The 23,853-nt window shown below is 47.8% G+C and overlaps 1 protein-coding gene across 1 annotated transcript in view; it reads right to left on the bottom strand.

The window, feature by feature from the left end:
- Positions 1–23,853, bottom strand: part of LOC147677796 (ATP-binding cassette sub-family C member 12-like) — a 1,047,046-nt gene that overhangs the window by 852,530 nt on the left and 170,663 nt on the right. Inside the window, exon 3 of the mRNA XM_086945450.1 lies at positions 1,824–1,981. Coding sequence (XP_086801576.1) covers positions 1,824–1,981 — 158 coding nt within the window. The remainder of the gene's footprint in view (positions 1–1,823; positions 1,982–23,853) is intronic.

Raw genomic sequence — 23,853 nt, 5'->3', positions numbered from 1 at the left:
TCCGGATTCAGATGAAACCACAGCACAGAGACAGCCCTCATCGCCACCACAGACGACATCAGGCGCCAACTAGACAACGGCAAAACATCAGCCCTCATCCTCCTGGACATGTCAGCCGCCTTCGACACGGTCAGCCATCGCACTCTAAAGACACGCCTCCTAGAAGCTGGAATCCAAGAGAAGGCTCTTGACTGGACCACGTCCTTCCTCTCCGGCAGAACACAGAGCGTCCGCCTCCCACCCTTCCGATCTGAAGCCACCGACATCATCTGCGGTGTCCCCCAGGGCTCATCCCTCAGCTCAATGTCTACATGGCCCCCTCGCACAAGTGGCCCGCCATCACGACCTCAACATCATCTCCTACGCTGAAGACACCCAGCACATCCTCTCCCTCACCAAGGACCCGCACACTGCCAAAACCAACCTCCACGAGGGAACGAAGGCCGTCGCCGACTGGATGTGGAGCAGCCGTCTGAAGCTAAACTCGGACAAGACGGAGGTCCTCATCCTCGACCCACCCCCTCAGCCTGTGACGACTCCTGGTGGCCGACCACACTGGGAACAGCACCAACACCCACCGACCATACACGCAATCTAGGATTCATCCTCGACTCCTCCCTCTCCATGTCTAAGCAGGTCAACACCGTCTCCTCCTCCTGCTACAACACCATACGCATGCTCCGCAGGATCTACAAGTGGATCCCGACCGAAACAAGAAGAACGGTGACACAGGCCCTCATCAGCAGCAGACTGGACTACGGCAACACACTCTACGCAGGAATCCCATCCAAACACCTACGACTACAACGCATCCAAAACGCCTCCTTCCGATTGATCGTCAACGTCCCCTGGCGCAGCCACATGACCCCACACCTGAGAGACCTACACTGGCTCCCCGTTGACAAGAGGATCACCTTCAAGCTTCTAACCCACACACACAAAGCACTCCACAACGCCAGACCAGCCTACCTGAACAGCAGACTCAGCTTCCACACCCCCACCCGCCAGCTCCGCTCCACCAGCCTCGCCCTCGCCGCTGACCCCCGCATCCAACGAACGACCTCCGGCAGCAGATCCTTCTCCTACCTTGCTGCCAAGACCTGGAACACCCTCCCTACTCACATACAGCAGACCCAAGACCTACTCGCCTTCAGAAGACTCCTCAAGACCTGTCTCTTCGAGCAGTAGCAGCACCCCCCTCTCCCCTCAGGGCCTTGGGACCCTCACGGGTAAGTAGCGCCCTTTACAAGTACTCTGATTGATTGATTGATTGATTAAATGTACGCCAGACCAGAGCCTAGAACGAAGTTTCGCCCCAATCAACTCCTTCTGGTACAAATAACAGATATACCCACTGCCACTAACTTATGAAATGGGCATTTAACGACATGCTCCTGAGTTGTTGTAAATAACTTTTTATACATGGTCAGTGATATATTTGTAACAACTTACACTATGTTACACAGACAATTCTATTCTGATCTAGTTGGGTAGTTAGTTAGTTTTCCATCCTTTCTCCCTACAGACTTTCTCACCTTCACATTGTCTTTCAACAGACTGTCATTCACTTCTCTGTCTGTCCTTAACTCACGTGTACCTTTCTCTCGCCTGAGAATCTCTCTTTTCTTCTGTTCTCAGTGTGCCTCTCATTTTCAGTGCTCTCTCTCAATTTCTCTCTTCCTTCCATTCTCTACCATTCCTTAACTCCATTCTCTCTCTTTATTTCTCTCTCTCTCTCTCTTTTTCTCCCAGGGCAGGACCTTCCACCACATCATGTTACTTTTGTCTCCCTCTTGACTGTAACATACAATCATTTGACTTACTTTGGTTTCCTGCGGATTGGAATCATTGTCCGTAAACTTGGATGATATTTCTCGTAGAAGCCACGATGTCGAACATAATTTCCCAGGTTTTCAGGTGAGGAGCTCTCCAATCCATTTGCCTGCAGGTACCACGGGCCATCTGTCTGTGCAGTGTTTCTCTGTAGAAAAAATCAAAGTACAGCATATCAATTCATTCTTAATTTACCATCAGGCTCCAATACATAGAACTTCTTTAAAGAGACAGTTTCATTTTTGTTTTTCAGACGTATGTAATCGTGTATATTGAGTCGCAGGGCCGGTCCTAGGCATGGGCGGTATGGGCAGCTGCCCAGGGCCTCGCGCTCAGGGGGCCCCCTGCCGGCCCCGCAGAGTAGGGAAAAGCGCACTTGCGCAGGCAGTAAGGCACTTAGAGGGGCCTCACATCTTCCCTTTCGCCCGGGGCCTCAGAAGGCCTCAGAAGGCCTAGGACCGGCTCTGTTGAGTCGTAACACAGTAAAGTAAAGGGAAAGGAGGCAATGCTTATGGGGTAATGTGGTACTAACATGGAAAAACAAGACAAATAATTTAACCAGAAAGACATTTTCCAAAGCACAGATAGTCAAGGAGTTTCATATTGTATTTCAATTGGAAATCCCTTTAACACTTAATTTGCTTCCCTCGCATCATTCCGCATCGAAGGTGTAATTCTTAACTGCTGCCGTGGATGTTTACAAAAGGTTTAAGAATGCACTGTGGACCAGCATCTACTTCAAAGCTTAAAGGGTTTAAAAGCAGTGAATGTGTAATTTGTAGTGTGCAGCGGAGGTAAAGTGAGGCTGAGCCAGAGGCCAGGGGGCACGGCCGGACTAGCCATAGCGGGCACCGGGCAATCCCCCAGTGCCCCGGATTGGTTTTGGGCCCCTGGGGGCCGTTTTTGCAGCATAGCTGCAAAATCAGCCCTGTACCAAAATCGGACGAAAATCAGCCCTGGCAAAGAGCTCGGCGGCGCCTCCAACCCCCCCCCCCTCTCCCTGCCCCCGCCCCGAGTGGGGAGGGGGTCGGCCGAGCACTTTGCCAGGGCCGGTTGTGGTTCCCAGTCCGGCCCTGCCAGGGGGCCAGAAACACTGCAATATCCACAGGCAGAGCATGGCAGGGTATGTAACTGCTCCACATCAATTGCAGTTTGGCCACCCAGGCCACTGCAGAAGCAGCTTGTGCCCCTGGGAGGGGGGAGAGATCTGCGTGCCAACCCCCAGCACCCTGCAGTTCATCCACATGCCACAAGTCGGAGAGTTGGATGTGGGTACCAGCCCCGGCTCTAGAATTTTTACTTTGGGTGGGCCGTAAAGAAGCATGGGTGGGCCATGAAGATGAGTGGGTATTGGCCAAAAAACAACAAAGTTTAAATGAAATGAACAAAGTATTTAATCGAGCTGATATTTTAGGTATTGGCATTTGTCTGTGTTTAACATTTCTGACAAAATAAGCAGCCACCAAAGATCTACATACTTCCCTTTTATTGATGTGCTTCTGGCTTTGGAGAAGGGGATGGACACTGCTTGTCAAATCTTTAAGATACAGATCTTTAGGGCTGAAGCATGCTCCTGGTCATGTACAGCGGAATAAATATGTTTCCTGCCATAAACAGCCACGTGGCCGTCTTTCATGATTTTAAAACATTTTGGCAGCTTTTTACTTTGCAAAGCATTGAAGTTTAAAATACAATGCAATAAGCCCAGAATCATAATTCAGTTTTCAGGATATCTATGCTGCTGAGCTCATTTGCATGACAGCTAAGGAACTCTGCTGACTTCACATCTCTCCCCAGGCCTGAAAATAGGCTATGTCAGGCTGTTAATCATTAAAATAAATGATAAGGGAGAGCCCACAGGGCTGTACGCCCCTGTGAAACATTAATGTCAAAAATTCTTGTTTTTCAGCTCTGAATGGCCTTAGGTGGGCCAGTGTATTCCCTGGGTGGGCCTGGTCCATCTGGCCCACCTTCTAGAACCGGCCCTATTGGGTACTAGGAGAGGTCGGGGTTAGTAGAAGGGCATTAAGGCAGGGGGCAGTTTCAGCCACCCCTCCAGCAATGGTGGCCCCAATGCAGCTTGTGGATCACAGCTAAGGACTGCATATCCACAGAGCCCCAGAACCCCAAGCCCTGATCCTTTAGTCAGCGAGTTTTGCAAAACTGGGCATCTAACACTGCAGGCTTTGGATGCTAGCTTAAATGAGATCCCCCCTACTGAACCTCAAGCCCATAATCCCCATTTACTCCACACCTTAGTGCACATTGGCGCTCTTATGCTCATTCAGAGGTAACCTCCCTGGCAAACAACAGCCAAGTCCTCAGTCTCTTAGTAACCTCTACCGCTACCACCACCTGTACTGCTATAACGAACACTGGCAATGCCAAGGAGTTGAGAATTACGGCAATATTAAGGGTGCCATCACCGCCTACCTCCGCTAGTGTCATCAAGTAGTTGAAGATCACAGGGCAGTTGAAAATAATACAGAATGAGTAGGTAGAGAAATTATATCTCGACCATCAAGCTGCAGAAAAGCAGACCTCGTATCAAGGCTAGTTTTCCCCAAAGGACGGTAAAGACAACACAATGTATTTATATGAAACAATCAGAAGAATGAAACCAAGTCTCAACTATGCCTACTGAGGAAACCATAACAGACAGGCTCAGCCAACGACTCAAACTAAATTGCTATGCAATCTAGTCCAAACAACATGTGCCAGTTTCACCAATGCAATTATAAACACACTCTACACTAGGCAAAAGATCCTTCTCCCTAGATCAAAGCCATATCCATCCATCACAAAAAAATGCACCTCTCACTCATGATTTGGCTGGAGAGTCATCACAAGTCACATGAGAGGGTAAAGATTTAAGCATTCTAGAAACAAACTCCAAGTCACAGAGCGCAATCGACTCACCAGCCCTACTCTACTCACAGAGTCAATTCATGCAATGGCATGAAACAACCCAAATGTTCAAATTAAACATTCTGCCATAATACAGCACTCTCTCAAAATGGAAGTTTAAGTTGATCTCTTGCAAGCAATTGCCTCACTATTCATCAGACCAGACAACAAGATCACAACCGTGACAGGCACAATTAGCCACCCTGGTGCAAAACACCAGCCAACACATTCTGACTGCTTTTGCTCCCCTATCTTGGGCAAAATCCAGACTCAATCACACGTATTGCAAATAATGAAAGACGATCTAGAACAAGCAGTATTGTCAACTGTCCTTAAATCAGAGACTGGGCCTCAACCAGGCATCTGCAAAAATTCCAGTGTAAACAATAAATGTGTCACAATAAGGAACACAGTTGCAACAATGACAACACTGAACTCACATTCTTTACCTCACAGAGGAAGTAATCATCCTACCCTCGAGAAAGACATTGACCAACGCATCTCAAATCCAACAGGAAATTGCGGTGTTACACTAGGAAAAAACTGAGGCCTCAGATCAATGCCTCTGGAATAGTGAGCAGCGACACAAGGTTAACAACTCGAAAGGAAATACCAAGGTGCAGAAGCCCTAAAACCTCCATTAGCTTTGATCCCGTACTTTTAAAAAAACCATAAAAGCAAAAACATGAAATAATCAAAATAAGGTCACAAAGTTCTCATGTGAGGCAGCTTCGAATAAAACCAGGCAAAATGAATCTACAGCCCAGCGCACAAAGGTTAATAACTGGCACCCTCATATCTACATCACAAATATTACCTGTTGGAATGATGAAATTCCCTGACGCCCCATCAGAGACATCTAACAAAGAGGGTCTAAGCTCATACCCTATCCCCTAGCCTGAAACACAGTGGCAACATCTGCAGATGGCTAACAACGAGGCTCCCACCTCTAACCTTAACCCTAATATGAATCAGCGAAGATATTATTCGGAAGTGAAAAAAAAAACTGAAACTTCCCAAAACAGAAGAGGGACAGTAACTGTCCAGCCAGAATGATCAACAAACGAACAGCAGTCCCACCACACGGAATAGTTACAAATACAGCGGAAAAAGAGCAAACTCAAGACGCACAATCACCTGAGATTATGCAAATCACAACATATCATTCAACAAGCCATATCACAGTCATCAACCGTTGTCATAAACCTTAGACACAAATATCGGCAATGCTTTGTTAACCACAGCGCAAGACTTATGGCTTCAAGATGGAAAACGCCTAAGCCATACTGATGCTGGAACATTAACAGTCGCTTCTCCATTTGTTGATGGGACCTTAAAGGTACATTACTGCTTCAAATTCAGAGGGAAAATAAGGATACAAGAAAAGCAACTCTCGAAATGCTAGTGAAGTCAATGTCAGATTCCGGTAAAAGCAGAACCACAGCAGGAAAGGCAAGGAAAGGCGTTAAAACAAGATTTCCACCAATTGTTCGGAGCGAATGACAACGAAACACGAAATTCTGCGTTTCTCTTTATTCTCCAATACACATCTGTAGTATCCTGCTATATTCAATGTGATGCCTTTCTACCATCTATCTCTTATAACAACAAGGGACCCCAATTCAGTCAGCTAGGGACCTCGGGGAGCAATTTTCTAAAACAACAGTGGTCCCATGCATAATTCAGTTCACAACCAATGAATATAGACGAAATCAGTTCTATATTTTAGAATGACATGTCCAGCCGGACAGAGGTCCTTCAAGTTTACTTAATAAACAAAATTCCAGAATAGAACAAAGATACCTTCCACATTGCCCCTGTGTGGTACACAAGCCTGTGCCCAACACTTGCGGGGTGATTACAGTTGAAGAAAATAGAAAAGGTTTTAAGGCAAACAAGCGTTTTTCTGTTTACATATTCATTGTACAGAAAATATCAAGTAGCACCGCCCCTGTGTGGTACACAAGCCTGTGCCCAACACTTGCGGGGTGATTACAGTTGAAGAAAATAGAAAAGGTTTTAAGGCAAACAAGCGTTTTTCTGTTTACATATTCATTGTACAGAAAATATCAAGTAGCACCGTTACATCAATCTAAACAATCAAATATTTGTATAAGGTGTTTGAGCAAGTCGACGGCGTTTCGGTTCCCCTAAGGGGTCATGGGACCCATCATCAGGACAAACAAATAGTTGCCTTTTTCACTAAACCTCAAATTGCCGAGGCAGTGCGTGATTGTCATTTAGACAAGTCGATGAAAGCATCGACTTGTCTAAATGACAATCACGCACTGCCTCTGCTCCCTCCCCGCCCAGATGGACCCTCTGATTGTCCTCACCAGCCCCTCGCAGAGCCTCCATGCTGGGACGTCTTGTTAGATAGTGTTGGGACATTTTCTACCTGGGACACAGTGATTTGTGCAAACTGAAGGAGTGGTTGGGGGGGGGGCGTGCTCAGGAGTGGCCACTTAAAAACCCAGGTAAAAAGGGCCATTTTCACCCCTTGGCCTCTCACTGGGGTCTGACTGTCTTTCCCCTGACTCACTTGCTCCTGCAAATCAACCCCCACCCCGCCTGCCTGCTGTGAGTCTATGATGGGCGGGAAAGATGTGGTGGGGATTCCCTCATGCACAGGTGAGGTGAGAGGCGGTCTACTGTCCTTCCCATCAGGGGGCAGTATTGTTCTGCCGACCCACCCCCCCCCACACCTCTACCCTGCTAAACTCTGCACATATTCACGACCCAGCAGAGTTCCCTGTCTGCCACTGAAAGCTTACCGACCGTGGAGCCTTCTGCTGAGGGGAGAGGATGGATAATGGGGTGACAGAAGGCAAAGAGTGAAGGGACAGAGATAGAAGAGGCAGAGAAGAGTTTAAATGGGGAAAAGATAGACAGAGGGGGTGAGCGCAGATAGAGATGGGGAAGCGATCACAACAGCTATGGAAAGAGTAAGAGGTACAGAGAAATAGAGAAAGTGATGGTAGAGAATGATCTGATAAAATTGGGGTAAAGAGAGTGGGACAGAGATGGATACAAATGGGAGAGAAGTGAGGGGGAGGGATCGAGAGGTTAGAGATATGAAGACTGATAGAGAGTGTTTGTCTGCATGTTTGTGTGTATGTTTGTGTGTGAGAGAGAAATTGAATCAGAGCGGAGGGGAATATGCTTGGAATACTTGTTTTGTGTGTATGTGGGTGCACTCTTGAATATAAAAGGATTGCACCAAATGCAAGTAAGTAGAAACAGTCTAACATTAAGAAGCTGCAAATATTGCAAAACAAGGAAATATTAACATGTGGTATTGGATATTCATTTTGTGTAACGAGTTAGCATTTTGTTTATATTGATACATTTCTCTCATGTTTTGGTATGTCCTGCAACTGGTGTAAATGCCCTTCTCTGCACATACAAAAAGTTTGAGACAACTATCAAGGACAAAATGAATACTCAACAGAAATGTTTTTGTATCATCATGTCTCACCCCCCCCTCTAGCCCCGCCCACAACCACGCCCCTAGCTCAATTTAATGAGTACCTGCACTTATCTTTTTCCATTTAAAGCACTGGTCGTTCCCACATATGTGCCTATCCGTCAAAGGAAGTTTCAGCACGGCATGGACTGAAAAGTACATGCCCTGCTGGAACGTCTGTGCATGCACACAGGGGGCACATGTTATTCCCACCTGTGTGCATCCACAAGGCGTGAGGCACACCCTTCCTTTCCTCACCACCACTGTTTTCATGGGGGAAAGACCTTCCATTATATCAGTGGTGGCGATGAAAGATGTTATATGCTTGGCGGGACCGCGGCAGCCGAGCCAGTGGTATAGATACCTCTAGACCGTCATGCCACCGCCAGGGAACGGCGGTCCTAACGTGGCACGATCACTTAGATCCCAATGTGGCGGTCAAAAGACCGCCACCACGAGTCTGGTTGGCCTTGGACCGCCACACTCATAATCGGGCCCTGAGAGTTGTTGGCCTGAAGGAAGCATAATGAATCACCTTGCCTGCATACTCAAGTGATTAAATTCATCCCCAAATCAGATTATCACCTTAGCACATCTGAATCCAAACTTTAAAACCAAAACCTTACTTTTTGGAGGCTGGGACGCTGCAGGCTTCCACAGGATAAAGAATATTGACTTTTGAATTAATTAAAAAACACACTATTTTCTGACGCTAGGAATCATGGTGTGGAGAGCCTAAACATATCGATGTCTTTCTGCTAGAACACACACCCAGCCAAAACCAAAAAAAAGGAAAATCTGGATGTTCCCGTGGTGGTTTAGCAACCTACTTAACGACCTAATTGCCCTTGTAGTGACACCAATAATAACTGAACAACCATGCCTAAAAGCAATGCTTATTGAACACAGGAAAAACTCACCATGGACATGGCAGGTTGTAATAGAAAATATTTATATTAACCCAGCCATGCAATTTAAGAATCAAATATTAACAAGAATCAAAGACGGATTAGAAAAGCTGAAGGTGTGCTACAAAATGGATCCGAATTCATAATAACCGGTGACTTAAATATAAACTTATTAACTGTAAACCCCTGCAGTGAACATACCAGCACTCAAGGTTTAGTCTATAGCACCCTGGACTGATAACCCTCAAATCACAAAAATAGAAGCCAAAGCATGAAAAATCGAATGGACTGTACTTCAGAAACCGAAAAATTGAAAAGAGTGGATTGTAGCTAAACAATTAAATAATTAAGGTGACTTATTCCTATATAATATCTAGGCCTCTGGGTCAATAACAAATGAACTTTTTACAACCAAAAAGAGGAAATAAAATTAGGAGCAAGCAATCCGACATACACTCTGATTAAACTAGCACATAGTTTAACAGGCCGTCATTAAAAGCCTTTATTTGACATGAAGAAAGCCAAAAGCCTGTCAGCTCCAAGATAGGGCGGTGGAGATTCTCCAGATTCATTGATCAGGCTGCTAGAAACAGCGCCTTGCAAATTGTTGAGGCAGCTTTTTAGCCTCCCCCATCCTCATTCCAAGCCCAAGTCCATTAAGGATTCAACATGACAAATCATATCAAGCAAGTTGTATTTTAAGCTTAGGTCTACATTATGAGATAAAGTCCTGTTTTACAAACTAATAATACCAACTCACTTCCATGCCACGATTAAATCACTGGAACTCTTGAAGAGGTCTGACCTTTGGGACCGTGCAACAACTAGGTGCCACTCTGAAACTAGAGGGAGAAAACAACTGCGGCAATGCTTATTTAACCTATATAATTCCTAATGCTCCCCAATAAAGCACATTGTTACTGTATTGAATCTATATGGCCAAAATGAAATCCAAACCTACCTGCTGGTGGTACTATGAATGGAGTGAAAAGAGGCCTTGTGGGGGAACAACCTTTACAACAAAGGTTTTACAAAGCGGTACTGTTACCACACAACTTTTACAACGCAAGTCGTTACAACGACTTGCGCTGGGGGTGCTCCAGGATAGTAAATAGTTTCATTTACTATCCAACTCCTTCCCTACTATCCACTGGGACTGGAGTTGGAATAGTAAATCAAAATATTTACTATCCAGCACCCCCCAACGCAAGTCGTTGTAACAACTTGCATTGTAAAAGTTGCGTAGTAACGGCACGCGTTGTAAAAGTACGCGTTGTAACGTCGTACATCCGGCCTTGTGAGACTTAGATTTGGCCTATTCGATGCGGGGGAAATTAGGCAAAATTGGAAATACACGCGCCAATCCATGAACTGCCATTTCTGTCTGTACCGGACAGAATCACTAGCCCACTGTAATTTGTTGCTGTGATGGCTTTTTAATTGAACGGTCCAAATTTTTACTCTCATCGTTAAGCTGTATAAACATCAGATCCTGCTCATTGTACTCAATTAATGTTTTAATACAGTGGACATGCAATTAGCCAGAGGTTTAAAAAAAATGTAGTTTTGGGCAAGCAAGCAAAAACAGACATTACAAAGCACACCTCTGACATGGCTGTGCAACAATCCAGGCACGAACTGGCAAATTCCCACCTGCTTCTCTTACATAATTACACATTTCCACGAACTACTTCAGTTTGGCCAGAACTAATAATGTTTCTTTTCTTTTTAAAATGTATCATTGTTTTTATACTGTCTTATTCGTTTAGTGTTATATATTTATCATTGTATTTTTTTTATCAACCACACAATAAAGATTAATTGATTAATTGATATTTATCACCTTGGATGGGAGATCAAAAACAGTCACCAAGCATTGCTGTGTAGGTTGTACAGGCTGGCTTGGGTGTAGGACCCTGTCCAGCTGCTGTGACAAAGACAAACAGGTTGGGGGGGGGGCAGATCCTAATGGCCAGATGTTGTGAATGCCACACACTCCTGGCCAAACCCAGAGTAACTAGGATGGCTTGGACCCAGCTATTCCTCATCTTTGTCAGAAATTTGGGCAGGAGCAGAAGCAAAAACATCAAACCAGGGTTCTACCCATTGCTGTAAGATTCCCTGAGCCGCCTCTTAATGAAAATAGCTGGAGTTCAAGGACGTCTGTCACCCTCCTGATGACCATTGCAAATAATGCTGATTCCTCTGTGGAGGGGCCAGATGGAGAGTTGAGGTCAGTGTCAGGAGAAGTGTGCAGGCCAAGAGCCTACTGGAGGTCTAATAATAAATTCTCCTCATCATAAAGTTGTGAGTAGTCATTGCTGTCATCAGTGCCGTCATCATTGCAGTGTGGGTGCAGGTCTCTAAAGTGTTGTGTTGGGGCGTGGCCAAGATGGCGGGGTGAGCGGACGCTTCCTCCCGTAGCTCCTCCGGCCCAGCTCAGCTCGAGCCCCGATTTCTGCGCTTCTCTCCCCCCGCGGCTACTTTGCGGGCGAGAGGACTGTGCCGGAGTTCCTGGGGCACATCTTGATACTACTCTGACTCCCATCGCCCTGGAGGAAGTGCCCTGAAAGTTTATTCAAAGATCGGTCTACGGAGAAGAGCCTGGATCGGACCACGGAGAGGGGCCTAGGAGGCGGAGCGTATTGCGGCGCTGTCCGAGCGCCTCGGCTGGGCCGAGTGCTGAAAGCTGGTGATCCCGAGGGATCGGACCCGACGAGCTCCGCAGAGTACGGGTGCCCTCCGGCCGGAGCCTACGTGACCGGAGTCACCGCTGCACAGCGGACCCTGGACCTTCGCTGGCGCTCTGCCCCTTCACTACCGATGTCGGTATATGATACGACGTGGACCCCGAACCTGGAGGCAGGAGACGGAGGCGTTTGATCGGCGGCCGATCTGGGTGTACTCGCCGGTACAACTGTGAGACACTGGCTTTGAACTTTCCTGGCCCATTGCAGCTTGAGGGTCGCCGGCGGTCTTGCCGGCCTGGGCCGCCCTTTCGGGTTCCGCCCTGCCGCCATCTTGTCACTGAGGAGCTGGAGCTGGCGACCCTCACCCGCGCCCTTGCCGAACGGGTGCCTACTCTCACCCTGGCTCCTGCACTACCTTCCCTGGGAGTGAACTGCTGGAGGACCCTGACTTTGGCCCTGTTTGCCGCCCTGGTCGGTACTATGATCGTCTCGCCCCGGCCTGAGCCGCCATTTTGTCGCCTGTGACGCATCACCCTTGTCCCCGGCGGGGCCTTCACATCTGGTGCCCTCGAGCGACTGGACGCATCTACAGCGGCCAGCCCTGAGCTTTGCCCACTGCTGAGGCCAGGATGACTGGGAGAGGAGGCGCGAAAAGGGGGGACCGCACTCTGCCGGACATGCTCAGCAGGGCCCAGCAGCTGCGGGACAGGACACAACCGTCCCCGGGGTCCTCTCGGGCCTCGGCAGACGCCACTGGAGGCGAGCCACCGGTCACGAGGTCCTTCATGGAGGAATTATTTAGCTCCCTCAAAGAGGACTTCCAGACGCTCAAGAACGAGGTAGCCAGCGAGGTCCGAGAAGTACGCAGAGAGGTCGAGGGCCTTGGCGAACGTGTGGACACGGTGGAAACGGCGGCCCAGCGCCGCGATGAGGAGATAGTCCATCTCCAGCAGGACGTTCTCCGCCTACGGGAGCAGTGTGTCGAGCTCCAGGCCCACTCTGAGGACCTCGAGAACAGGTCCAGGCGGAACAATATCCGGGTGCGGGGTGTCCCATCCGCGGATGAGGGAACGGACCTGGTGGCCTATTTGCAGGACTTGTTCCGGGAGATTTTGGGAGAAGACACAGACTTTCCGGTCCGCATAGACAGAGCGCACAGAGTGGGCCGACAGCGCCAGTCATCGGCAGCCCCCCTGATATTCTGGCATTCCTGCCAGATTTCCCTTTGAAGGAGCGCATTATGACAGAGGCCCGCAGGAAGCAGCCTTTAACTTTCAGAGAGCGGCCCGTGGCGCTCTACCAGGACCTGTCCGCCATCACGCTGCAGAAGCGTAGGTCCTTCCGGATCGCTACGGACTTTCTGCGGGAACATGAGACGCCCTACTCCTGGGGTCACCCCTTCCGTCTAATCTTCCGATGGAATGGGGTGTTACATCAGCTGCGCTCCCTCCAAGACGTCTGCGGGGTGTTGGGACTCACAGCCACGGAAGAAGACGGAGCGACGCCCGCATGGAGACGTCCGGAGAGACGGAGTCGGCGAAGATCGAGGAGACGACAATCGCCGGCGACTGCGAGCCGCCCCGACTCCCCTACCATCAGGGCGGATATGGCGGAGGCCCTGAGAACGGCGGCCAGGACCTTGCCTGAATCCAACGGCGTGGCCATGACGGCCTAACTTCACTCCGGGGGGAGAGATTCTTAGCCTCTACGATGCTGGGTTGGGGCTGGGGGATGGGGGGGGGACGGTTGGAGGTGAGTGGCTGAACGTCCACTTGTTTGATTTCTGCAGACTTGCCCGTTCGGGCTGGACTGAGACAATGGGGTGTTTTTCTTTTTCTATGGTTTTGGCTAGTTGCCATGGGATGGTTCTGGGGGGGTTTAGGAGTTGGTTTGTTGTTGAGGGGGTCCCGTCCGATATTGCCCATGCACACGAGAGGCCGGTTCTGGCCTTCCCTGCGCCCCTGCCCCGCGCGCCCCCTCCGCTGATCCCTCGCTTGCTGCATAGCGCTTCGATCCCCTGGGAGCGATGCCGTCCTTGAAGGTGGTGACCCTTAATGTTAAGGGTCTGAACAACCCTGTGAAGCGTAGGGCGATCCTTTCCCTGTTAGAGGGGACGCAAGCGGACATTTGCCTTTTGCAGGAAACTCATTTACTTTCCAAAGATTGTCACAGGTTGCGCTCTGCCAAGTTCCCCACCCAATTCTTCTCTTCGGCGGCGACCAAGACCGCGGGTGTAGCCATTCTTTTAGCCAGCTCCTTCAGGGGCGAGGTATTGTACAAATATGCCGAGCAGAAGGGGAGGCTCCTAGTGTATCGCATGCGGCTTGGGGGTATCGCCTTCACGGTTGGCTCCGTTTACAGCCCGAATGACCATCAGGATCGTTTCCTGGAATCAGTGTTGGTCGACGTTACTGCCTCGCCTGATCGCCATGTTGTCTTGGGGGGAGACCTAAATATGGTCTTCGACTCAGCTGTGGATAGGTCTGCCCAACGCTTCCCGCAGACGGGGGAGCTTTCCCGAGCGGTGCAGGACCGGATTGCGGAGATGGATCTGCATGACCTCTGGCGCACTATGCACCCCACCGATAGGGACTATTCATACTTCTCCCACGCGCACCGCACTTATTCGCGGTTGGACTACCTCTTGGTGAGCGGACCGCTTCGCTCGGCCGCCATGGCGGCAGACATTGGGGTTTTATCCCTGTCCGATCATGCACCGGTTTCCGGAGTCTTTGCTTGGCCGGCGGCCCCCCCCTCCAGAGGGATGTGGCGGCTTCGGGATACTCTTCTGCATAGGAAGTCGGTGGTGGAGCGAGTGGGGGAGGTCATTCAGGAGTATCTGGTCCACAACAGCAACTCCGACACGTCTCTAGCGACGCAGTGGGCAGCCTTGAAGGCGGTCCTCAGGGGGGAATTTATTTCCATTTCCTCAGCGGAGAACAGAGAGCGGCAATGTAAGACGGACGAACTGACGGCACAAGTCAGAGAACTTGAGCAGGTTCACCGCCGTACGGGGGCCCCTCGAGTCTGGAGGCAGCTGAAAGCGGCGAGGAAACTCCTCTCTGCGCTAGATCTGGATCGGGCGGAATACGCAGCGTTGCGTCTGAAGCATGCCTTTTATACGGGCGGAGACAGATGCGGTAAGCTCCTGGCCCATCGGCTCAGGTCTGCGCAGCAACGCAATGTGGTGAAGGAGCTAGTGGGTGCAGATGGGGTTCCGGTTTCCGGTGACGCGGATGTGGCGGACTCCTTCCGTAGCTTTTACGAGGCGCTATACGCCGCGGAACCCTCCCCACCGGGTGAAGCTGAGGCCTATCTGGAGTCTATGACCCTCCCGGCTCTGGAGCCCGCCCAGGCGGACCACCTGGAGAGGGACATCCATGTGGAGGGAGTCATCGCCGCTATCGCACGATTGAAGCACGGTAAGGCCCCGGGCCCGGATGGCTACACGGCCTTGTTCTACAAGACCTTCTGCTCCACTGTGGCGCCTATCCTGGCTCGCCTGTTCAACTCCTTTTCTGAGCCGGGGGCTATCCCGCCGGACCTTCTTTCCGCGACGGTGTCGGTTATTCCGAAGCCCGGGAAGGATCGGACCCTGTGCGGTTCATATTGGCCTATTTCGCTTCTGAATGTGGACCTTAAGCTCTACACAGGGATCCTGGCGGCCAGACTGGGACTGCACCTACCGGGCCTGGTGGAGGCGGACCAGGCTGGTTTTGTGCCCGGTAGGCAAACAGTCGACAACACCAAGAGGGTGACGCACGTGTTAGAAAAGGCCTCACGCGTCCCGGGGGAACGGATGTTACTGTCGGTCGATGCGGAGAAGGCCTTTGATAGGGTTCATTGGCCGTACCTTGAGCTGGTTCTCGGGAAACTGGGGATCGGCGAGAAGTTCCGCACCATGGTCTTCAATTGTTATAAGAGACCGTCAGCATCGGTGCGAGTCAACGGACACAGCTCTAGTAGTTTTGCCATTGAGCGTGGTACGAGACAGGGCTGCCCCCTCTCACTGCTCTTGTTCGCCCTCTATATGGAGCCGTTCGCCCAGAGGATTCGCGACAACCCGGACGCTGTTGGGGTTAAGATGGGTCAGTATACCCATACTGTTAGCCTATATGCGGACGATGTCCTGCTGACCCTGGATGACCCCAGGCGGTCGCTCCCTGCTTGCGTCCAGGAACTGAACGCCTTTGCACGCGTGGCCGGCTTTAAAATGAACATGTCCAAATCGGCTGCCCTGGATGTGTCGCTTTCCGCGGACACCAGGCGAGACCTCCAGCGTCTTTTCCCTATGCAGTGGTCCTCTTCCACGGTGCCGTACCTGGGGATCCTGCTTGCTCCTTCGCTACCTGAAATGGTCAAAGCCAACTATTCTTCCCTTAGCAAGAAGATTAAGGAGGAACTCGGCCGATGGGGCAAGGGCCTGCTCTCGTGGCTGGGCCGTATCGCAGCGGTGAAGATGACGGTACTGCCTCAGATCTTGTACCTTTTTCGCGCTCTACCTCTCCAGCCCCCTGCGGGTTGGATACAGCAAGCGCAGGCTGACATCTCCCGTTTCGTGTGGCAGGGCCGCAAGCCTCGGATGAAGAGGGTTCTTGCCACGCTTGCCCCGGAGGCGGGGGGTCTCGGTGTTCCGGACCTTCGGAAGTATTTTCAAGCGGCGCAACTCCGGTACTTGGTGGAATGGAGCAGGTGGGAATCGGACAAGCACTGGCTCTTTCAAGATCAGGCGGTTGCAGGTCGCACCCTTCAAGAGGTTCCATTCCTGCGGCGCGCACATCGCCCGGCTAATCTCTACGCCTCCTTTGTCACCCGGGCTCCACTGCATGTCTGGGATGCGGTTTGTGAGCTCCGCGAGCTTACTACTTTCCCATCGCCGTTTACACCCATAGTTGGTAACCCAGACTTTACTCCGGGCCTAGAACCGGGAGCTTTTTCTCACTGGGTGAGTGCGGGTTGCAGGGTGCTCTTTCAGATTTACGGGCCGGAGGGCGTGCTCCCTTTCCATCAACTCCGACAGGAATTTGGTCTGGCGGAGGTGGACAGACTGCGTTATATGCAGGTCCGTCACTGGGCTCTCCAACCCCAAGTGCGCGACGCCGCAGCCCGTCAAATCACACCTTACGAGCGGTGGCTAGTGACTCGGACCTCGGATGCCAAGCTTATCACCGATCTGTACAAATTTCTCCAACCCCCGCCGTTTCATTACCACAACCCGGGGAGAGAGCGCTGGCACAGGGAGTTGGGCAGAACCCTGAGCCATAAGGAGTGGGACGGGATCGCATATCGGGCGAGGCACTCTGCGTACCACACTGGGCTGACGGAGACCTTCACCAAGGTGTCCACCTACTGGTATTACACCCCGGAGAGGCTCTACGAGATGCACAAACTCACCGACAAGGGTTGCTGGCGCGGCTGCGGACAGGAGGGTACTTTATCGCACATTCTCTGGGGGTGCCCGGTACTGTCTGCTTATTGGAAGGAGGTCTTAAATGAGGTGGACAGGCACTTTGAGGTTGAACTCCCGCGCTTCCCGGCATACGTCCTGCTAGGCCTTCCCAACGACTTGATGTACCCGCTGAAGTCCCGCAGGGGTAGGCAGATTGCTATTGCGCTAGGCTCGGCGGTTCAAAATATCCTTGTACACTGGCGCACCCCCACTGCCCCCTCTATCACTGGCTGGTTGCATAGACTTTGGCAGGTACTGGGTATGGAGAAGATGTCACTCACTGTGGCTGGGAGTGTAGACCAGTTCGAGGAGCTCTGGCATCCTTTCTTGGCACTGCTGTCCACGGAATTTCGCGAGCTCACATGTCCGAGGTACCTACGCCTTCTTAGGCTGACGCCGCCGGCGGCCCCAGCGGATTAGGAGGGATGGGATCAGGGGGAATGGAGGTTGAGGGTAGGTGGCTTGGGGTGAATGTTTCTATAACGGGCTATTGGACGGGGATGTTGGGGTATTGTTTTCTTCTTTTTCCTTTCTGGGGACGGGGGGTTTGGAGGGACTGTGTTGTTTTCGCTGTGTTGCGGGATGCTATTCGTGCTTAGCCTTGATTGGGAGGTCGGGGACTATTGGAGGGTTACTCGCACTGCCTTATTGCCTTACAGCATATGCCTTTTTCCCCTCCCGGACTACCGACCTCTCCACTTTCCACCAGAATTGCTGCAACATGTCTCGTGTTGTACTGTATGTAAACTTAACCTCCTACTTCCCTTCCCCATGTTTTTCATGTCTTAATAAAATGCTTTAAACCTAAAGTGTTGTGTTGGTGGAAGTGTTTCTTCTGAGTCTGACTCTGGTTAAGGTCAAGATGGGTGTGGCTTCCGCTGAGGTCACGTTGGATTCACTTCTGGAGCCGATAGGTCATGGGCCCTTCCTCCAACATTGACGGGCAAGGGTACAGAACGGGTCTAGGTTCCGTATGCAGAGTCGAGGCAGGCACCGATGCCAGAGCCAGGAAGAACCCTGGAGTGAGGTAAAGAGGCACAATCAGAATCATAGGATGGATCTGCTGGCAATAGCACAACTGTATGCCTCCTCCAATTTGTGGGGCCCAAAGGCACGCCCAAAAGATCAAGTAGGGTACCAAAAATGCACAACATAGCCTCCTTGAAGGCTTGCATCTGTGGCGGCATGACTGATTAACACAGGAACTTAGACTGATTTTGGACTAGCTTGGGAATTGGGTCTGTGATGAGATCAAGAAGGAGCGATTTCCTGATGTCCACACAAACTCTCTAGATGAGAATGACAGACAAGGAGAAAGGGGGGTCACTCTTCGACTTCTCAAGTATTTGCTTTGACTTAACTGAAGATTTAAACGGGGATGCCGATCTCTCTTGGGCACAACATCAGGAGGAAGAATCCACCCTCAATTTTGACCTGGACTGGGCCTTACAAGCTTTCTGTGATACACTGTAATGTAGAGATTGGCCTCACATTCCCGGATGGCCTTCAAATTAATTCATGAGCAGTCCCGGCACAATTTGGAGTCATGCAAGTAGTCTAGGCACCTGAAGAAGAACTAGTGGGATTCTGTCACCGACATCTGCTTGTTGCTGTTATAACAAGGTTTAAAACCTGTAGGTATTGGTGGGGGAGTGACATGATACTTTCAAAATGGAAACATTTTAAAGAAAGTCTTCTGTCAGGTGACAGAATCCTAGAAAGTGGTGCTCCCGGTCCTCGCTGAAAGGCATGGGAAGAATAGAACTGGCGTCAACACGCAAAGTTATGTGGCCTCAATGTTACTTCTCTGTCGACTAAGGGCATAATTACAAGTTTGGAAGTCAATAGGACCTCCAAACCCCTGGTGGCATGGTGGCTACCGCCGCACCAGCAGTCTGACCGACGTATTATAACTTTGGCGGTAGGACCGCCATAGGACCACTGTAACCCCTGGGGATCCGCGGCCCCTTGGATTTGGTGCGGCGGTCGGGCCAGCAATATGCTCGAAGTGCCACTGCCACTATGACTTTCCTGACCTCCACACTTTTCATGGCAGTGATCCCGCCATGAAAAGTGTGGCAGTAAGAAACGTAATGGGGCCCCTAGTGCCTCTTTGTATGGGGGCAAATTATGTGCCCCTGCTGTGTGCATACACACCAGTTCTTGCAGTGCAAGAACTTGCTTTGGTGCTCCCTCGGTGCTGCAGTTCAAAGGCTCACATATGAGCCTTTGAATTTGAGTGCTGCAGGACTGCCACACCGCCCGCCAACGAAATGACAGTCAACGTTGGCGGTGTGGGAGCAGGGCGCTTGTGTGGAGCCCGCTACCACACCGTCGTAATCAGCCCCTGAGTGCTTCTGTCATTATCAACGCAGGACTTTTGGCAAAACTGTTCCTATAATTTTCAGGATCAAACACTGAGGGTCTGAACAACAGCAATCAAATCTGTTTGACACACTGGGAGTTTTTTCCTAGCACGTGAGGGACATTGCTGCTTTTTTCCTGTTTTTCAAACACAATGCCTTGGGGATGGTTATGAAGATGAAAACGAACTTTGGGAGGGTAGGTGTGATGTCTTCGTATAGATGAGCAGGAGACAACTTGAGGTAAGAGGTACACTTTATTAAGTACCTTCACCAATGATGACACATCAACTGTCGCTGCCTTCTTCCAGGTTCTAACACATCATCACTGCCTCTGAGGTCATAGCATTCCACAAGAGAGGCAGGATGACATTGATAGCCTATATTCCACAGTAGGGCTTCTAACTCATTGAAAATAGTGCTCCATGTTGCAGCAAGCCCACCAACAGGACCACTATTTGCATGGTGTTCGAAGGCCTACCTCCCCCCAACCCCAATGCCAATTTTACTAGCCCACAAGCAGGATGTTCCTGATGGTGGGGCCGGTAGAGCTTTCACCATCAGTAACAAATCAGTACCCGGGACTCTAAATGAATCAGAGGGACCATGAGTTGGGCTGATGGAACGTTCGTTAATTTTTGACAGATATCCTGATACTACTCAACTCTAAAGGACACCCTTATTGTTGGAGAACGTATGTTTGAGAGCTGCTGATATTGGCTTTGAATGTAGAGATATTACTTCTTGAAATGGTTACGAACGGTGCACAGTCAAAATATCGAATACAAAATATCGAATGGACATAATATCGAGTACAAAATATAGGCTGGATAGAATATCGAATGGACAGAATATAGACATCAAAAATATCATTTTGAAGGTAAGTAATGTAATATCGAATTTGAAAATATAGATAGTCAAAATATCGAAGCACATAATATAGGTTAATAAAAATATCGAAAATGTAATAATATAGAATTTTGTATAGTGTATTTTATGTGTTAAAAGTGTTTATTTATGTTATAATGTAATTTAATTAATGAATTTAATGTTATTTAAATTTTGCGTAATTTTATTCTGTAGCGGGTTGTGGGTTTATAGGGGAATAGGGTGGGAAGTAATTTAATTATAATTAATTAAATATGTAAATTTATTTATTGGTATTTATTTATAATTAATTGTTAATTAATTCTTATTTTGTTATTAATTACATTTTAATTGCCAATTAATTTTATTTAATTGATTAATTGATAAATATGTTAATTTAACTAATTTAATTTCTGTAGTGGGTTGTGGGTTTATAGGGGAGTTGGGTGGAAAGTAATTTAATTATAATTAATTAAATATGTAAATGTATTTATTGGTATTTGTTTATAATTAAAAGTTAAATAATTTTTATTTTGTAATTAATTACATTTTAATTGCCAATTAATTTTATTTAATTGATTAACTGATAATTATGTTAATTTAACTAATTTAATTTCTGTAGTGGGTTGTGGGTTTATAGGGGAATAGGGTGGGAAGTAATTTAGTTATAACTAATTACATATGTTAATTTATTTTGGGTATTTATTAGATTTTAATTGTTAAGTACGTTTTTAATTACTAATTAATTAATTGTTAATATTTAATTAATTAGTATTACTAGATAACTAATTGTAATGATTAAATTAAATTAGTATTTGTAATTAATTAATTGTTATATTATATTAAATTGGTAATTACTTCTAATTAATTTTTTTATAGATATTTATAGATATATATTTTTAAATAATATATGAAGTATCTACTTTCCCTACTGTTGCACTCTTTGGAGTGGGAATAGTAATTTTTACCCCTACGCTATCCAACGCTTTCCCTACTGTTGCACTCTTTGGAGTGGGAATAGTAATTTTTACCCCTACGCTATCCAACGTTTTCCCTACTGTTGCACTCTCTGGTGGGAATAGTAATTTTAACCCCTACGCTATCCAACGCTTTACCTACTGTTGCACTCTTCGGAGTGGGAATAGTAATTTTTACCCCTACGCTATCCAACGCTTTCCCTACTGTTGCACTCTCTGGAGTGGGAATAGTAATTTTTACCCCTACGCTATCCAACGCTTTCCCTACTGTTGCACTCTCTGGAGTGGGAATAGTAATTTTTACCTCTACGCTATCCAACGCTTTCCCTACTGCTGCACTCTCTGGAGTGGGAATAGTAATTTTTACCCCTACGCTATCCAACCCTTTCCCTACTGTTGCACTCTCTGGAGTGGGAATAGTAATTTTTACCCCTACGCTATCCAACGCTTTCCCTACTGTTGCACTCTCTGGAGTGGGAATAGTAAATTTTACCCCTACGCTATCCAACGCTTTCCCTACTGTTGCACTCTCTGGAGTGGGAATAGTAATTTGTACCCCTACGCTGTCCAACGCTTTCCCTACTGTTGCACTCTCTGGAGTGGGAATAGTAATGTTTGCCTCTACGCTATCCAACGCCTTATCTACTGTTGCACTCTCTGGAGTGGGAATAGTAATTTTACACTTCCGCTATCCTACGGTAATAATATTGGATATTTTTTAATTATATTATGTTACTATGTATATATGTTTTAACAAATATGATTGTAAAAAATGTTTTTAATAACTTTAATTAAGTATTTAATTATTATAAGGTAATTTAAGTATTTTTAAGTATATTTAAGTAAATAATTTTTAATATTCGTATAATTTAACATTGTTTTTAATAAATTCGATATTTTTACAAACTATATTTTTGTAAACGATATTTTTTACTCAATATTTTTGTACTTACCTGTTTGTAGATACAAAGTCGATATTCTGTCTGTCGATATTTTGTCGCCGATATTTTTGGTAGTCGATATTATGTCCCTCGATATTATGTCAGTGATCCGTTACGAACATGCCACCATTGTGTGATTTTTGAAAATTAAAAGCATTATTTGTCATTGTGGTTAATCATAACCTTTACACTGATGGCAAATATTTCCATATTTCTCATCTATAAATCCACTCATTTTTATTGCATAATGGGTGTGGATTCGGGCATAATAGTGTTTTTTCCAATATTTACATTGAGTTTGACACAATTTCAAAGGGGATTGTACAGATTCTTTCAAATTAGCTCAGGGAGTTAGACAAGGGTGTGTTTAAGTTCCCGTTTTATTCATCCTGCAAATAAATGGCTTATAATGGCACTTAGCATCTGGATACAAAGATGTCCATAAAATTGAGGGTCTTCCCTTGCCTATTTTATTATATGCAGATTATGCCATCTTATTAGGAAAGACGGCCAATGCTCATAGCAAGCTCCTTGATGGATTTATTTCAGTTATGAACAAAAGGGATCTTAGCCAAACCTTAGCAAGTCATTATCATGTTGTGTGGGAATAAATTGACAAAGTCTAGAGATTTTATGATAAAGGGTCATAGATTTGAAAAAACGAAGGGCCTGATTACTATCTTGGTGGATGGGATATTATATCGCAAAAGTGACAGATATCCCGTACGCAGTACTACAAGTTCCACAGGATATAATGGAATTGATATTTGGCGGAGGGGATATCCACCACGTTTGTGGCGTAGTAACCCTGTCCGCCAAGGTCATAATCAGGCCCTGACCTTCTCCTACTCAGGCCTGGCATTCGATAGCGCTCATCATAAAGAGGCTGTTAGGAAGTAAAAAGAGATCCTTTGTCCATTCCTTTTCATCAGTGCTAACTTTGCCAAAAACTGGGGAAAACATGTTCCATCAATGCTCACTTTAAATCAGTCACAATGTGTCTCTCTTGTTTACTATGGAGCAGGGGGTTGGGTTATGTAGACTCCAGCCTTCTACAAACCAAAGAAAATACGTTTTGCAGATATTTTTTGACTGTTCCTTCGTCTTGCTCACACTATTGTTGTCATGAAGAGTTATGGATGTCCTATCTGATAGAATCCAACGTGCACACCTTTAATTGTGGATTTACATCTGGGGCAATCTGATTGCAACTTTAAACAGATTAATAGTTAAATATATTCTAATTATGGCAGAGCATAAAAAGTCCAAATGGCTCAGATGTATTACCTTTTCAAGCATCTATTTAGGTAGAGCTGACTTGTAAAACTCATCAAGGGCCAGATGTAGGTGGCCATTTACCGGCCGGTAACGGCCGATTTCGGCCGTTACCGGCCGGTAAATGGGTTTTTGGGATGTAGGGGGCCAATTTTACCGAATCTGTAAATTTACCGA

The sequence above is a fragment of the Lissotriton vulgaris genome, chromosome 12 (genome assembly GCF_964263255.1).
Source record: "Lissotriton vulgaris chromosome 12, aLisVul1.2, whole genome shotgun sequence".
In the NCBI taxonomy this organism is placed as follows: Eukaryota; Metazoa; Chordata; class Amphibia; order Caudata; family Salamandridae; genus Lissotriton; species Lissotriton vulgaris.
Note: the sequence above shows the minus strand (reverse complement) of the source record. Positions and strands in the feature narration are given on the sequence as shown.